At 46.0% G+C, this 15,995-nt stretch overlaps 1 protein-coding gene and 1 long non-coding RNA gene across 2 annotated transcripts in view; both read right to left on the bottom strand.

Moving 5' to 3' along the window:
• LOC308481711 overlaps positions 1–15,995 on the bottom strand; it is a 490,911-nt gene that overhangs the window by 207,793 nt on the left and 267,123 nt on the right. The window lies entirely within an intron of this gene.
• DOK6 (docking protein 6) overlaps positions 1–15,995 on the bottom strand; it is a 189,573-nt gene that overhangs the window by 76,338 nt on the left and 97,240 nt on the right. Inside the window, exon 3 of the mRNA XM_081014274.1 lies at positions 5,978–6,092. Coding sequence (XP_080870400.1) covers positions 5,978–6,092 — 115 coding nt within the window. The remainder of the gene's footprint in view (positions 1–5,977; positions 6,093–15,995) is intronic.

The raw sequence follows: 15,995 nt of genomic DNA, 5'->3' as shown, positions 1-15,995 counted from the left end.
TCCAGTTAGAAAACTCATGAATTTACCCCAATGAGCTATAGCATTTCAAAAATATCACAATCTTTGCCAAAAGGTATGCCTCATAATTTTAATCAAAAATGAAACTTCGCTGCCTCTTGAGTTAAATTAAGCCTCTGTAGCCACACAACAGGAAGTTCTTGCTTATACAGGCATTATAATCTCTACTCACAATTTCCTAATAGATTAGATTGTGACAATGTTGCCCTTTAATTGAAGCTACAACCAAATGGAAACTTCTTTTCTGTAATAACATTGCCTGTGACAAGGGGGAGGAGAGATGCCGGCTGGTCCCACCCACATGTTTGCATCACTCAAGAGAAAGCCTCTAGCCACAAGGAATTAGCTCATACAAATGCATCCCCCATTAGACCAGGCTATGTTTAAAGGACACCAAAGAAAATACAAAGGATCTCTTCCTTTGCATCAAATCGTAGTGTTTTCATGTCACAGTAAGCATATTTTGGACTGCATTTGTTTCTTTTAAAAGCAAAGATTGCAGAACCCATCTTTGCAGCCATACATTAGACCTAAGGTCTTTCTTAATTTTTCCTGCTTAACAAATCTGTTTGTGTATAATAATTAAGATTAAGCATTTGCATTGCTTTTTGGTTAAATGTCGCTCATCTGGACTGCAAACTCCAGGGGTCGCCTAGCTCAATATATATGCTTGTGTGTATATATAGACAGACATCATTGCTCTACGTAATCTTCATTCTTTTTGTTCTTTCCTATGCAAAAGTAACTGCTCAACAATTCAAGGCAGGAAGGACAGTGGCTGGCCTAGGGTAATCAATTAACTTTTTAACGGACACAAGAAACAAACAAATTATGTTTCGGAAATAATGTGTACTTTTAGTTGGTACAATGTCTCCTCCTGATGTGCAGAAAATATTGTGAAAGATTATGTCATCATCATGGTGTTTTACTTAATCGGCTATGACATAGGTTCTAGATTTCTGCAAAATATTCTGATTGGTTTCATAAAGATGTCGAAAGTACCAACGTGCCCTATATCTGAACACACATGCAAACTGGTCTAGGTCTGATTAACAGCCCCAAGAATTCACAATACACACAGTTCCATCACAACCAGGGCATAAATTGAATGAATGAATCAAAGAATGAAGCAAGTTTTCTATGCCTGCCTTGTAATATCAAGCAGGAAAGCAGAGAACAGGGCTATCTTTCTATTTATTCTTGTAAGCCACTCTGGGAACATTTTTAGCTAAAGTGTGGTTTATAAGTAAGTACTGTAAGTATGTTCGGAATTCTCACAAGTCCACAAGAACATAAGAGCCCTCTGGATCAGGTCAGTTGCCTATCTAGGTTCAGCATCTTGTTCTCACAGTGGCCAGCCAGTGAGACAACACCCTCTCCTGTGGTTTCCAGCAACTGGTATTCAGAAGCATACTACATCCAACAGTGAAGGTAGTTCATAGCTAACAGAGTTAGTAGTCACTGGCATCTTCATTTTCCATGAAAACATGTATGTCCAACATTAACATTACCTTTTGAGTTTTGATAGCTGCTACACAAACACTTCTATAGGTAATATGCAAAAAATGTGGGTTAAATCACAGAGCCTATGGCTTGCCGATGAGAAGGCTGGCGGTTCGAATCTCCTGTTGGTTAGTCCCTGCTCCTGCCAACCTAGCAGTTCGAAAGCATGAAGTGCAGGTAGATAAATAGGTACCACTCTGGCGGGAAGGTAAACAGCATTTCTGTGCACTGCTCTGGTTTGCCAGAAGTGGCTTAGTCATGCTGGCCACATGACCCGGTAGCTGCACACAGCCTCCCTCAGTCAGTAAAGCGAGATGAGTGTCGCAACCTCAGAGTCGTCCGTAACTGGACCTAACGGTCAGGGGTCCCTTTACCTTTACACAAACACTTTTATATGTAATGTGCAAAAAAATGTTCAAATCACATGGGTTTTCCACATTAAAGTCAGCTGTCAAGATACAGATACAGTGGTGCTATGGAACCACTCATGTAATCTGAGCATTAGTCTTTTAATACACTACTGATGGAACATAGAAAGGGAGCCATAGGGAAGGAGGTTTTAGAAGGTCACCCTGTCCAACCTGGAACAACACTAAAAGGATTTAAAATGAAATGGGAGCTGGAAGTCTTGCAATAACATAGTGCTTGGGTAATTTTGTCTTGGGAGTCCGTGGACTTAGCTCATCTGTGAACAGGGATACATATCTGTGAAAAATTACTCTATTTGCTGTTGCACTTTGAAATACTGGTTACCACATGGGACCTAGCACAATCTAACCCACTGGGAGCACTTTGACAATACCATTTTTGCTTCTTAGATGGCTTCCTTCCCTAGCCATTTATATCCCTAGGAATTGCTTTGGCTTTGCAAAGTGATCTGTCATCTGCTTCTCACAGAGTCATCTGCGTTTTCTCAGAGAAAGCAGCAAAGCAGAGAAGCAAGAGCTGAAAAGTACACTGCTTCTTATAGCTAAATTACTAGAAACGCAGCACAAGATCTGTTCAGGAAATGTTTGCTTTCTTTTATTGCAGGATAACAATGGGTATGAAGAAAAATATTTCAAATTGTTTTGAGAACAAAAGCCACAATAAATACGCACTTCCATGCACAAAAAGAGGGGGAAGCCAGCTATATGAAGCAAGTCTCCACTTCCATTATTATTATTTTTAAGAAAACTTTTTAAAACTTTGAATACAAACTTCAAGGGAATAAAAAACAAGCCTTTTGTATCAGTCTTCCACAGCTGCATGTTCCAAAGAGTCATCAGCTATGAGGAGGGCTGTTTAGCTCCATTCCTTTAATCTAATGAAAAATTCTTGCACTTTGAGGGTCAAGCTCTGTGACAGAGCAGCTTGCTTACCTGTGGACACAATGTTTCATGACACATGAGATTGCAGTTAACAAACAGCTTGTGCCATTCAAGGCAAGATGTATGAGGAGGCAGTATTTGCCACCCAAATCCGCCAAGTTTGACATAAAATTATGACATAAAATTATGATAGTGTTGTGCTTCTAAAACATTGCATATTTGTTGTCTGATCAGGCACATGGTGAAGGGAGAAGGTGTGAAACTAACATTTACTGGGACCTGGATGGAACAACAAAAGCTGTTAAGCCACTGGCCGGGAAATTGCTAAGAAAAACTGCATTGAAAAACAACAGCAAAAAATCCCCCCAAAGTTCCTTGTCCACAAATCCATTAACAAATAAACAACAGCAACAACACACATTGGGGTAGACAAGAAAGAGATTTACTGATGCAATACATTTCAGATTCTACTAATCCTTTTTGAGGGAAAACCAGAACAACCATTCACAATTCTGATATGCTACCTCTTCTGTTTCTTAGCATAATCATGCTTTGGATCATAAAATCTCTTTCTTGTTTAGGTAAAGGTAAAGGGACCTCTGACCATTAGGTCCAATCGTGACTGACTCTGGGGTTGTGGCGCTTATCTCGCTTTATTGGCCGAGGGAGCCGGCGTACAGCTTCCAGGTCATGTGGCCAGCATGACTAAGCCACTTCTGGCAAACCACAGCAGCGCACAGAAACGCCGTTTACCTTCCTGCCAGAGCGGTACCTATTTATCTACTTGCACTTTGATGTGCTTTCGAACTGCTAGGTTGGCAGGAGCAGGGACTGAGCAACGGGAGCTCACACCATCGCAGGGATTCGAACCACCGACCTTCTAATCGGCAAGTCCTAGGCTCTGTGGCCACAGTGCCACCCGCGTCCCAGACTTTTCTTGTTTACCCCATTGTTTTGTTTTGTTTTTCCTTTGCTTCCAGTTGCATTTTGGTATTTTCATTTTTGTTCTACATATTCTTAAATCTCAAAAGCAGCATTTTGGCTTTCACAAATATATGATGCTTTTAACTTAAGTACCTAAGAACGGGCAGAGTGACTCCCCTTTCTTTAGCAAATAACAATGCAGCAATTTCACACCAGAATTCCAATCCTGACATCATTTCTTTCTTTTTAATAATAAAACTAAAGGTGTTGTAGATACTTGTGCTCTGATTGACTCCACATACACTTCCAAATGTGTGTTCAAACAGTGAAAAATCTTGTATTACCCTAAACCATAAACCATAGAACAAACCTTCATTACAGCTTGTGGTTAGTCAAGGAGAGATAAACCACAAGCCTCGATTCAGGCAACATGCATTGTGATGAGCCAAACCATGGTTTGTCTTAATCATGGTTTGGCTCATCACAGTGCAGCAGCAGAACAACCAGGGAGGAACAAAGTGGCTGCAATCTTTTGACATGTCCACACATTGGACATTGGACATTGGACAATGTCCACACATTGGACATTGGACAAAGTGTGGAGAGCCTTCCAACAGCTTTGGGTGGTGGCCCAGCTGCACTGCTCTCTGGACAGGGATAGCATAACTTCTGTCATCTATGCTCTGGTAACCTCTAGGTTAGATTACTGCAACACGTTATACATGGGGCTGCCTTTGAAGATGGTATGGAAACTTCAGCTGGTGCAGAATTCAGCAGCCAGGTTGCTCAGCAGGGCAAGATGGTTTGAGTATATTACACAGACCCCTCCTCGACTGAACTGGCTGCCAACTAGTTTCTGTGACCAATACAAAGGGATGTTTTGACCTACAGAGCCTTAAATGGCTCAGGACCGCAACAGTTTTTATAAACATTTTATTAATTTTCAAGAAAAAATTCCAAGAACTCCCTTCCCCAAAAGAGAAGACCAATGCCTCAAATTTTCGTATAAATCTATACGTGTATTAGGTGAGTGCCAGTCATCAAGATGTTCATTTGGTTATTTTATAAAGGGGTTCCAAATGTCAACAAAATCATCAGTATCTGATATGTCATTCAGGGCATGGACTCTCTTCATTAGTTTCTCAGGACCACAACACCTCAAGGACTGCATCTCTCCATATGAACCAACCTAGACCCTGTAATCATTATCAGAGGGCATTCTTCAGGTGGCACATCTCCAACAGGTTCAGAGGGCAGCAACATGAGATGTGGCTTCCTACTTGTGGAATGCTCTCCTCAGAGAAGCTCACCTGGCACTTTCATTGCATATCATTAGCTGCCAGGGAACCACATTCCTTTTTTTCCTCTTTCCTCTCTTTAATTAGGCCTTTGGCTAATTAAACAAGCTATGGCATTTTAAACTGCTTGTGTGCAGGGGAGGTATTATTTTTGCTTGTTATGCATGTTTGTATTTTTATATTGTAAACCATCCTGTGATCCTCAGAAGAAGGGTGGTACAGTATAGAAATGTAAATCATTATCATTATCATCATCATCATCATCCGTGGTTTGGTTTCACATGACATGCAGCTCAGGCCAGCATAATGGTTGTGAAGGGGGAGAAATTAATACCAATATTGACTTCACATACAGAGAACATAATTTATTTTTTCCAGAATACTGAATCTTGTAAGACAGGATGACTGGCAAATGGTAATGATTTGTTTCATAAATTGTAGAGAGTAGATCTATCAAAACTTTGTTCTAAACAGCTAGCCATAAACTATTTGAAGTTGAACTCTGTGTCCTGGAATTTTAGCTGTTATAGTGACAGGATTATTACTAACCTAGTAAGTGCCTAAAGCAATACTTGGGAAAACAACAACAACCCCTGATAATTCACGTCAACGCTTGTCTTAATAGCATCCCATTGGCATTGTTTACTCAGCTCTAGAATTTTAGATGAAAGCCTCAAGAGTCTTGTATCCAACTAGGGGCCAAGTCCAGACAGAGAAAAATAAGAAACAAGTACCCAAACTAGTCTTTTTTTTAAAAAAAAGGGGGAGGGACACATTTATCTCTGTATGCTAAAAAAAGATATTATAGCATATTCTCATTAAGATAAGGCACCCTGTTTAAATGCTGTATCTTAATCCATCTGAAGCATTGTTTCATAAGCAGCTTAATTTACTCAGGCTGAAGATGTGGTAATAATTGCTTACCTGACTCACAGGCAAATGTCTTTGATGTCTCATCATGAAAGATAATTGCCACTGCATGCTTCTTTGTCTCTCGAGGCAGTCTGGTTATGTTTTTGATGTTGTGCAGCTCAGTTACCTTAAAATGAAGAGATATAGAATTTAGTTTGGTTTATAAACAGGAGGAGAAAACCCCCAAATGTTCCATTTTCATCATAGTCCCTACATTTTCTGATGACCAGTGGAATGGACTTTATCAAACAATGTGTGTGTGCACATGTGTGTGCGTTGGAGCTGCAGAATTGTTTCTAGAATAACCATTCTGTCACACATGATTTATTTATTTTTATTATACTTCGAGAATCTCGGAGCGATAGAGCCTATTCATTTTCATCTGCTTTGGCTTTGTGAATTACTTCATAATACAAGCCACTTGTCTGAATTCCTAATTTGGCAAATTTGTTGCAGTAGCAGCAGCAAATAAGTTTCCATCTCAGAAAACTCTACAGCATCAGCAAGAAGAAAGTAGTTCATCCATCATGCCAATTAGCACCACATACTTTTGCATTGATGTGGAGTTCTTTCACTTTAAAGTGAAATGGTAATTCTAGGGATATCCAAGCCTGAACCAGAAAATGCAACTTTGGCATTCATCTGAAATATTCTAAGGGCAAAGATCAGCCAAGAAAACTAGAATGGGTTTTATGGATTTGGTGAAGAAATAAGTTACCAAAATGTATTAACTGCAGAATAAGCAAGCTCTTTTTCTGCTTTTCTTGGTTTACACAAACATTTCACATTAGCATCAAGAAGGGAGGAAATAACACAATGATCAAGGTTTGACTAGTAATTTTAAGAATGGATCAGCTCAGAAAATAGGGTTATGGATATTAAGTATACACTGGGGACTAATTTGTGTCTGGCTTGTAGCAAACAAAAAACACCTTGAAGTATGATCTAATTAGTTTTCCAGGCTCTCTAGAGGCTTCCCACAGACTATTCAGTTTTTCCTTAGGAGCCTAATCCCACAAAGACGTGAGCTTTATGAACCCAATAGTACCTTTGCACAAGTTTAGACACATTTAGTTCCAACTTTGTTCTGCTATGTAAAAAACAAAACAAAACAAAACAAAACAAAACAAAACAAAACAAAACAAAACAAAACAAGATTTAGCTTCTAAAGTGTTCTGCCTTGGACAGAAAGTACTGGGGTGCCCAACAGATTCATCCGCTGTAGGTCCTTCCACATGTCACATTACAGCCTGCAGTTAGCTAAACTGCTTGTTGGTCAATATTTCTAGGGTTTGAGCAGTTACCAGACTGCATTTTAAGTGAGCAATATTTATTCTGGAAGCAAGCAACACCTGGAAAGCAGTTTTACTGGATGCATGTACACTTGCTGCTTTGTTTGCTTAAACCTCTTTGTCACTTACTAGGAGCAAACTTAGGCATTGCATATCTTTTGAATTGGGAAACAGAGCTGCAGAAGACTGACCCCAAAGTCTCAGTTTTAAAGCTGTTGTGCATGATGTCAGTTCCGATTAGTCTAGGCTCCTCAAGCATGGAGGTGTACAGCTGCCAGATCTTCAGGTCTGACCTGAAATTTCCAGGTTTGCCTGGCCCCCTCCAGGTGCAGGACTTGAATCTCCAGCTGGGCAAAAGCACATTTAAAAACATTAAAAAGACAATGACTGTGCTTTGTGTGTAGCTTTGAAGCCCCCTTTCCCATTCCTACTATGTGGTGGGAAGGGAATGCAAAGGAAGAAAAGAACTGGACTGGACTTATGACTATGTATGCATGCCCAGCAAAAGGTGTAGGGCTACAGAAGTGTGCAGAACATTTGGAGTGCTGAGAGACAGAAGTGGAGACTGGAGAGTCTGAACAGGAGGAGGTACATCCCTATGACTCCCTAGCAGCCATGGAAGGGCCAGTGGACACCAGCAAGCACTGACAGCAAAGCATAAGAGCATTAATATATTAACACAAAAGGCGCAGAAGCTCTGTGTTCAGACCGCTAGCTAAAACATTTTTAAAAGTGGCAAGGAGGGTTTGGCAGAAGCTCCCACTGTAGATAAAGATTACTTCCTGAGCTGGGCATATTGTAGTGATTTCTTTCTTTCTGCCTGGCAGCACCAAAGCAAAGAAACTGAGCAAGAAAAAGTGTAAAGAGCCAACTCCTGCTCACTCTGCCTCTTCCTCCGCCACTTCCCTTCCCAACTGCCTGCAAAGGATCAAGGAATGGTGCTGAAGTCATGGAGCCTGGCTATGGTAATCCCCTTGGATTGAAGCAGCTATTGCATTTTAATATTTTTTTAAAAAGTGAACTACATTTCCAGCTGGGGTGTAGTTTGGGTGGCTGGAACCCCTCTTTCCCATCCTCTAGGAGAGCTCAAGTGACAGCAATTGCCAGAGGCTTCCAGCATGGCAAGCAGATAGTGAGAAGCCAGGGCAGGGAGGACTTAGTGGTGGGGATGGGTGTGCCTGAAGAAGACATAGTGGTGGCATAGAGGCCTCAGATGGAGGGATGCTAGTTGTCTTCACAGGTACTAAAACAGCAGTGGCAAGCAAAGCAGAGGCAGCAACAGTCATCTCAGTGGGGTGAGTGGCAAGAATGTAGGGCAGCCCTGACCCACTGCCCTACCCGCACCCACCACCAGAGACAAAATGTCTCATCTGGCTACCCCTGGACATACAGCTTTATTTCATAATGGCTGTTAGCTGCTTCTGTATATTATAGAGAAGGAAAATACATAAAAAAAACCTGAAAGGAGCAAATTATCAAATAAATGTTTTAAAAGTAATTTATGATTTTTAGTACTACTTCCACATTTTTAAAAGATTGCTTAGCTTTTTTACTTTCTTGAAAAAAGGCGAAATGAGCAAGGGTCTCCCAGAAGTCATTGTTTTTCCTCATATATATATTATAGGTGATGCCAGTCTATACTTCTGCATTGATGCATGGAGTAAACATTTGACTGGAAAATACAGCAAACCTGTATACTTCACAGGGGCCATCATACACAACGTTTTAGAAAGTTATCCCAACAACATAGTTGTTACCTGAAAGCCAAATCATATGGGGATGCCCATGTGGTTGAGGACAACAGAATGCTGGTGAGTGGTGCATGGTGCAGTAACTGTGCATGTAAGCATGTACAACCATGTAACCTCCTGCCCAGGAGACAACTTGAGAATAATACCTAAGCTACTCTGAGCTCTTTCACAGAAGTGAAGGTTGAAGCAAATAAACTGTACAGACATTACAGACTCTATCTGTTGATGGATGGCCATCCTGACTCGGCCCCAGACACACTGACCAGATGTTTGGAAGCTGTGGCTGGATGGTTACGTGGGAGCCGGTTGAAGCTAAATCCTTCGAAGACAGTGGTCCTGTGGCTGGGACGGGGCGATATGGGATTGGGGGGGGCAACTCCCATCTCTTGCGGGGGCGCAATTAGTGCCAGCACCGTCCGTTAAGAGTTTGGGTGTAATCTTCGACATCTCCCTTTCCATGGAGGCGCAGATTGCAGCTATAACAAAGGCGGCATTTTTCCATCTCCGCCAAGCTAAGCAGTTGGCTCCTTACCTCTCTCGCCCTGACCTAGCCACTCTGATCCACACGACGGTCACCTCCAGACTGGATTATTGTAACTCGCTCTACGTGGGGCTGCCCTTGAGACTGACCCAGAAACTCCAGCGGGTGCAGAATGCTGCAGCGAGACTCCTTACGAGGTCTTCGCTGCGAGATCACATTCACCCGGTGCTATACCAGCTGCACTGGCTTCCGGTGGAGTACAGGATCAGGTTTAAGGTGCTGGTTTTAACCTTTAAAGCCCTATACGGCCTAGGACCCTCGTACCTACAGGACCGCCTCTCCTGGTATGCCCCACAGAGAAACTTACGGTCTTCAAATAAAAACATCTTGAAGGTCCCAGGCCACAGAGAGGTTAGGCTGGCCTCAACTAGAGCCAGGGCTTTTTCGGCTGTGGCTCCGATCTGGTGGAACACTCTGTCACAAGAGACCAGGGCCCTGCGGGACTTGACATCTTTCCGCAGGGCCTGCAAGACAGAGCTGTTCCACCAGGCCTTTGGTCAGGGCACAGCCTGACTCCCTCCCTCAGCAATCTTCGCGGAGCTCTGGCCCAATGGTTGCCAGTGGCTTGAATTAATTAATTTTATAATGAATGATTTTAGAGTGTTGTTTATGCTGTACTTTTGTACTGTTTTATTGTTGTTAGCCGCCCTGAGCCCGGCTTCGGCTGGGGAGGGCGGGATATAAATAAAATTTATTATTATTATTATTATTAGGAAAACCACATATTGTTTGAGGCATTCCCTGGCGGAATTCCTCTCAGCACAATCATGTGGGTGGCACTACATGCTAATCATTCAACTTCCTGGCAGCATCTGCGGCACTGAAATAATGTATTAAATACAGATCTCAGATAATGATCTAATGGCATATACGTAAGGCCAAAACCCAGCTAAAGCTAAGGCAGTCTGGATTTTATCAGTGCCTGGCTGGGTGACTCTGGGAACCCTAGTATACTGCCTATGAAGAAAGGTGGGATAAGTGCAAGAGATAGGGGAGCTCATGCTTCCATGCTTCATTTTGTGAGAAACATCATGAAATCAACCACAATATTCACACAGTTAGATGGGTACACATTGGAGCAAGAAAGTTTATACCATAAAATTCCAAGAGGAGTATCATTTTGTTGTATACGATAGTATTTCATCTTATTTTATCCTTGAAACAACCACAGTCATGTGTAGGAACTGAGAAACAGCGATATGCTTAGGGCAATTCAAGTGAGTATTTGGACTGAGTAGTAATGCGAGCTTAAGCCTCCCTTGTCCAAGGTCAAACCCATATTCACTGCTCCAGGGAAACTGCTTCAGGTAGTATAGTTGCAGAAAGTCACTGAGGCAATATGATGCTATCAACACAGATAGCCAAGTGCTTTGGAAGTCTGGGCCCTTTGGAACTTAAATAATGGAACCTATTGTTTAGAGTTAAATGCCCCAGTTGCAACCCTCTCCATTGCCATTATAAGTGCCAGTTAAAGTTTTACTGCAGCAGCTGCATTTACCAGACTTGAAAAGGCCTCATAGCATCGTCAGTTGGCCTGAACAGAAATACTGCCGGACAAAATGGAACTAGAGAACTACTCGTTTCTTATTTGCTGTAGAAAAATAAAGAAAGGTCAGAGCTGCCCCAGGGCAGCTGCTGTTTCACACTTTTTTAAGCAATAAAGATTATGCTTTCCTTCTAAGAACAAGGGGCAAAGGAATAAAGCAGCTGCAAATGCTGAGTCCTTTGCTTTGGAGAACGATAGCAGGTATGCAATCCAGATGTACCCATATTAGTTAGGAATGTGTTTGTAAACTTCTACATCTCTCTCTCTCTCTCTCTCTCTCTCTCTCTCTCTGTGTGTGTGTGTGTGTGTGTTTCCTTCTCTCCACCCCCTGTTAATCCTCTCTCCTGAAATCTAAATTGGAATTCCCATAGCCAAATGTAGAAAAACTGGGGGAGAGGGACAGAGAGAAGACTGCCCAAATTGAAATGCAATGAAGACTTTCCCTATATTTAAGAAATTGCGGGTTTTGTTTGCAAACAACTGTGGAATACAGAAAAGAGGCAGGGAAGGGATTAGCTTAGCCCGAGAGCTGTAACTATAAATGCCAAGTGTGCAGCTGGGCTACAAACTGGGCAGGAAGGGAGGCAGCAAGCGGAACAGTGACAAGAGGAAAGCTCAGAAGCCTGGGTCAGAACCTGGTTGTCTCTGGGAGCATTTATTTCCTTCTCCCATTCAAACAAAGTTGATGCATCTGAATACCCGCTAATCAGTTTCTAGGAAGGAAAGATCAAGCAGACATGATGGCGTGTGATGCCAAGAGTCTTCCAACAACCCCATTGTTATGTACTGAGTTGAATAGGATCCAAACTGTAGCAGTCTGATTGGTCCTAGAACAATAGGATCCAAAAGGCAGCAGTCTGATTGGTCCTAGAACAATAGGATTCAGAATGCAGCAGTCTGATTGGTCCTAGAACAATGCAGCAGTATGATTGGTTGGCAGGAACCACCCAATCCTGCTCCAGATAGAAGTGAATCCACAACCTGATTGGCTTACAGTAGAATTCCAGAATTAGCCAATCATGTGCAGCCCATTGTGTAAATAATGTATATAAAGCAGATACTGTGAGGGGACATTTATTCATTCCTCCTCACCACTATGAGCTGAATAAAGAGCATGAAATCACTTTGCGACTCTGAGTATATTTCACTGGCGACGAAGGTGGGATCCCGCTGAGCTGACTGCCACACACAGCACCGCAGCACCGCCAACTGCCGCACCGCTGCCTCGCACCGTGTATCCAGGCTTCAGCTCCGGGGCACAAGGAACTCAGAATGGCAGCCAACAGCAGCTTCTCGCCATTCAACCCAGCATCTGGAGACTGGGAAGCGTACGCCTCCCGTTTCACCTTCCTCCTAGAAGCCAAAGGGGTCACCGACGAAGAAGACGCCAAGAAGAGGGCGATATTCTTCAGCGTCTGCGGAGAGGAGACGTTTGAAATCGCCCGGGCTCTCCTTGCGCCTGAAGACGTCGCTACTGTTCCATACAAAACAATAATGGAACAGCTGAAGGGGCACTTTTCGCCGCAGCCCTCAGTGGTGGCTCGTCGAAATGCCTTCTACGCAAAGCGGCAAGCCCCTGGGGAAACCATAACTGGGTTTGTGACCTCTCTCCGCCAAGCCGCCCGGTTCTGCAACTTCTCAGAGCTGGAGAACATGCTTCGTGACCGCCTCGTCGGTGGCCTGAAGGATGAGAAGCTGCAACGACGCCTCTACGCTAAGAAGGACCTAACGTTCCAGGTCGCTCTGGAGGAGGCCCTGGCAACAGAAGCTGCCGAGAGGTCGACCCAAGAGGCACGGCCGAGCCTGCCATCCCAACCGAGGGTCCACCATGAAGACCTCACCGACGACTCAGGATCCGACAGGGAGGAGGTGCACCGAGTACAGCAGCGCACTCAAGCAGCGCACAGACCACAGCTGCCTCGACGAGAAGGAGGGAACTGCGCAAGCTGCGGGGAGAGTCACGAGAGGAGGACCTGCCGTTTCCGCAACGCAGAGTGCAGGCAGTGCAGAAAATCGGGACACATCGCCCGGGTGTGTCGGGCTCGGCCCACCCGACACCAGGCATCAGATGACCAATCCAAGAGCCCCAGGTCCCGGGGCCCAACGCACCAAGGCAACTCGACGGAGCTCACGGACTTCCAGGTATACCAGTTGCCCCACCCCAACGTAGAGAAAATTTATGTAGAGGTACAGATAGAGGGGGCCCCATGCCGCATGGAGCTTGACACGGGTTCAACTCTATCCATAATCTCGGCAAGGACCTTAAGGAAACTGTGTCCCACTGGGGGTCCCAAACTCAGGCCGGCCCCATTCACCCTCCGGGACTTCCAGAAACGTAAGGTCCCCACAATGGGGGTGGGGACCTTCAGGGTGCAATACCGAGGGCGGACGCGGCAACTGGACTTGCTTGTGGTCAAGGGCCCCTACATTAGCTTACTGGGATTGGCATGGTTTGGACCACTGGGGCTAGCTGTCACCGGGGTGAACCACACTAGCTTACAAGTGGACGTGGACGCCATATGCAAGGAATTTCCAGGGGTTTTCGATGGGAAATTGGGACAGTATACGGGCCCCCCCATTGCGCTACAGCTTGACCCCGCAGTACGACCGGTCAGGCTCAAGGCCCGCCGGGTCCCGTTCGCCTTGAAACCCCGTATAGACGAGGAATTGGACCGACTCGTAGAGCAAGGAGTGCTGGAGCCGGTGCCTAATGCTCCCTGGGAAACCCCAATCGTCACACCCGTCAAGCCTAATGGTTCGGTCCGCATCTGCGCAGACTACAAATGTACCATAAACAAGGCCCTCACGGCCCACGCATACCCAGTGCCAGTGGTCAGCCATGTCCTTGCCACCCTGGCTGGGTCGAAAATTTTTGGCAAGCTGGACTTGGCCCAAGCATATCAACAGCTGCCAGTAGATGAGGCCACAGCAGAGGCACAGACGATTGTGACGCACAGAGGAGCGTTCAGGGTAAAGCGGCTGCAATTCGGTGTCAGCGTGGCACCAGGCATATTCCAGAATATAATGGACTCTCTCCTTAAAGGGATTCCTGGCGTCACCCCCTTCTTCGATGACGTGTTGATTGCCGGCCCCACACCAGAGGAGTTTGAGGACCGCCTCCGCACCGTTCTGCACCGTTTCCAGACGGCGGGTCTCAAGGTGAAGCGGGAAAAATGTCTACTAGGAGTGCCTCAGGTGGACTTTCTGGGATTTATGGTGGACGCAGAAGGGGTCCACCCGACTGGGGACAAGGTACGGGCCATTTGTGATGCCCCAGCGCCCAAGAGCAAGACTGAACTTCAGGCCTTCTTGGGACTATTGAACTTTTACCATTCCTTCCTTCCCCACAAGGCGGCGGTAGCGGAGCCCCTACACAGACTCCTGGACAAGCGGGCCCCTTGGGTGTGGGGCCAGCGCCAGGAGGCCGCATTCCAGGCAGTCAAGGACTTGCTTGTCTCAAACTCGGTCTTGGCACACTTCGACGAGAGGCTGCCGGTGGTGCTAGCATGCGACGCCTCACCCTATGGCATTGGAGCTGTCCTGGGGCACCAACTCCCGGATGGAAGAGAGGTACCGGTGGCGTACTTTTCCCAGACACTCAACACAACCGAGCGGAACTACTCGCAAATCGACAAGGAGGGTCTGGCAATCGTAAAGGGAGTAAAAAAATTCCATGATTTCTTGTACGGGCGGCCCTTCACCGTGGTGACTGACCACAAGCCGTTGCTTGGCTTGTTTGCCCCCGAAAAGCAGACCCCCCAAGTGCTGTCTCCTCGCGTCCTCAGGTGGTCAATTTTCCTTGCCAGCTACCAGTATGCACTGATTCACCGACCTGGGAAGGCGATGGGCCATGCGGACGCCCTCAGCAGGCTACCACTACCGGAAACAGGCCCTGACCCAGCACCTGCACAAGAGGTTATGAGCCTGGAGCTGCTTCCCGACCGCCCCATTCAGGCACAAGAAGTTGCACACCATTCCAAGAAAGATAGGGTCATCTCCCGGGTCCTGGACTGGGTGTGGAGGGGATGGCCCAGCAGCAGCCCCGGGCCAGAATTCGCCGGCTACACAACCCGCAAACATGAACTGTCGGCCCACAAGGGGTGCCTGTTATGGGGAAGCAGAGTCGTTGTTCCCCAGCCCCTCTGCAAAAGGGTCCTCACAGCCCTACACGAGACACATCCAGGGGTAGTAAGAATGAAGGCCCTTGCCAGGAGTTATGTGTGGTGGCCGGGGATCGATGGAGAGATAGAGGCCTGGGTCAAACACTGCCAGGCCTGCCAAGAATCCCGCCCAGATCCCCCAAGGGCCCCAGTCCAGTCCTGGGAGTCCGCCCGAGCACCATGGTCACGCCTGCATGTGGATTTCGCTGGCCCCTTTCAGGGGAAAACATTCTTCATAGTGGTGGACTCCTACACCAAATGGCTGGAAGTCGCACTGGTACCGTCCACTTCCACGTCCGCAGCCATCCGGGTACTACGCAGGCTGTTTGCAACCCACGGGCTCCCTGACACTCTCGTCTCAGACAACGGGACTGCATTTACGTCAGGAGAATTCCAAACCTTCACAGCGCAGAACGCCATCCGCCACATCCGTTCGGCGCCGTTCCACCCTGCCACCAATGGCCAAGCAGAACGCATGGTGCGGACCACCAAGGACACCCTTCGCCGCATGACGCAAGGGGACTGGGAGTACCGCCTTGCCACATTCCTTCTAGCACAGCACAGCACCCCCAGCTCAACGACTGGCCGGAGCCCCGCTGAACTACTAATGGGTCGGCGCCTTGCAATCAGATTGGACCGCCTTCACCCCGATAGAGCTCAGGATGAGGTAGTGGTGGGGGAAGGCAGGAACCCCCGGACCTTCGAGGCCCAGGACCCAGTGTACGCAAAGAATTTTGGGG

This window comes from Podarcis pityusensis (assembly GCF_964106645.2).
Source record: "Podarcis pityusensis genome assembly, chromosome: 7".
Taxonomy (NCBI): Eukaryota; Metazoa; Chordata; class Lepidosauria; order Squamata; family Lacertidae; genus Podarcis; species Podarcis pityusensis.
This window is presented reverse-complemented; position numbering and strand designations above follow the sequence as displayed.